At 38.7% G+C, this 1,498-nt stretch overlaps 1 protein-coding gene across 1 annotated transcript; it reads right to left on the reverse strand.

Annotated features, from left to right (window-relative positions):
- Positions 1 to 6: 6 nt before the first annotated feature.
- Positions 7 to 1,126, reverse strand: LOC117102966 (very long-chain acyl-CoA synthetase-like; the record flags this gene model as incomplete). Its single annotated transcript, XM_033243418.1, has 2 exons — positions 7 to 934; positions 1,029 to 1,126. Coding segments are annotated over 2 exons (409 nt in total), but the record flags the coding sequence as incomplete, so codon positions are not given.
- Between the last annotated feature and the right edge of the window lie 372 nt (positions 1,127 to 1,498).

The raw sequence follows: 1,498 nt of genomic DNA on the forward strand, positions 1-1,498 counted from the left end.
GAGTGGAATCGTTTTATGGGACCCTAGCAACAATATCCAAGGGGCGGGGCTTACCGCAAAAGTCCGTTGAAAACATGACCCTGGTATCACCATGGTAATGGACCTTTCTGCTAAGCACCGCCCCTTGGATATTGTTGCTAAGGTCCCACAAAAAGTGACAGTGTTAAATCATAGGCGAACACGTGCGTTTGTGGGACAACACGTGTGTTTGTGAGACGCGCGCGTATTCTTAACGCTGTTCTGATTAGTCAGTTGTTAAGTTTGATTGACACTCTGGAAAGGTCTATTAGAAGGAAAGTATCTAAACCACTAAGCTATATAATTTCAATCTTTGTATATTCATATTTTCTTCGAATTTGCAGAATAGGAACGTGGTGGTCCTATTGTATAGTAAGTAAAAATGTAAATATTTATAATTTGATATACAGTATGCTAATAATAGGCCTATATACATTTATATATAGCAGAATATAAGCTTATATACAAGCCTAAACATATGATTTATTATTATATGCATTTTAATGTCATTAAATTTTAGATAGATCAAATATTATTTTGGTAAGTTCATGATTTTTGAATCAGAAAGTGATCTGGGCTTGTTGTTTGAACATGAATACATTTTGCTAGAGTTTACTACTGAGTTGTATCACAGATGAGAGCGAGACCTCGTTCAATATATCATACGTTTTCGACTCGTTATTTATATAATACAAGGGATCGGTAATTTGGAATGGATCAAATCCCTGTTTCGCAAATTCCGACTTCTTGTGTTTGAAGGTGCCAGTCATGTCCATATTGCTGGTAATTCGTATGAATTTTGGACGTGCATATGACGGTAGTTTATCACTGAGATAGGAATAAAGGTTCTTAAAATCTAGCGAATCAACGCCGACTGAGAGGGTTATGGCTGCCATTCCAGCTTTGCCATCTTGACCTGCGATATAAAAAGACAATACAGTATTTTAAAGTCTATCTTCCTGGTCATAGGCCTATATAACATAAGGAGATGGTACACACGTAGTACAAACCTGGTATCGCAACTCCATAGACATTTGCCTCCATGATGCCAGGGAACTCATCTAGAATCTGAGCAACTTCAGTGGTAGCAACGTTTTCCCCTTTCCATCTACAAATTGGAAATGCATCGTCTTGTTATCAGATGCTCTGCAGTAGAACCCCTATTAAGGGAACACCTTCGGTGACAAAAAAGTGTCCCCTTAATAGGGGTGTCCCCTGAATAGTGGTACCTCTAATCAGGGGATACTAATCTATAACGTGAAATTGTCCCCTTAATAGGGGTTTTTGGCATGTTTTCATATAACAATGCCATACATTCTTTATAATTTTATTTTTATTGACAGGCCTATTACAGGCGCAGATCCAGCGGGGAGCCCGTGCCCTCCAACCCGTCGGTAAAGCCGAAAAATAAAAAAGAGGGAGAAAATTGAGTTAAATAGGGGAAAGGGGGAAAAAGTGAGTGAACCCATGAGTTTAGTGA

The sequence above is a fragment of the Anneissia japonica genome, unplaced genomic scaffold (assembly GCF_011630105.1).
Source record: "Anneissia japonica isolate Jap-2015-1 unplaced genomic scaffold, ASM1163010v1 scaffold172165_len1976_cov156, whole genome shotgun sequence".
NCBI classification, from domain to species: domain Eukaryota; kingdom Metazoa; phylum Echinodermata; class Crinoidea; order Comatulida; family Comatulidae; genus Anneissia; species Anneissia japonica.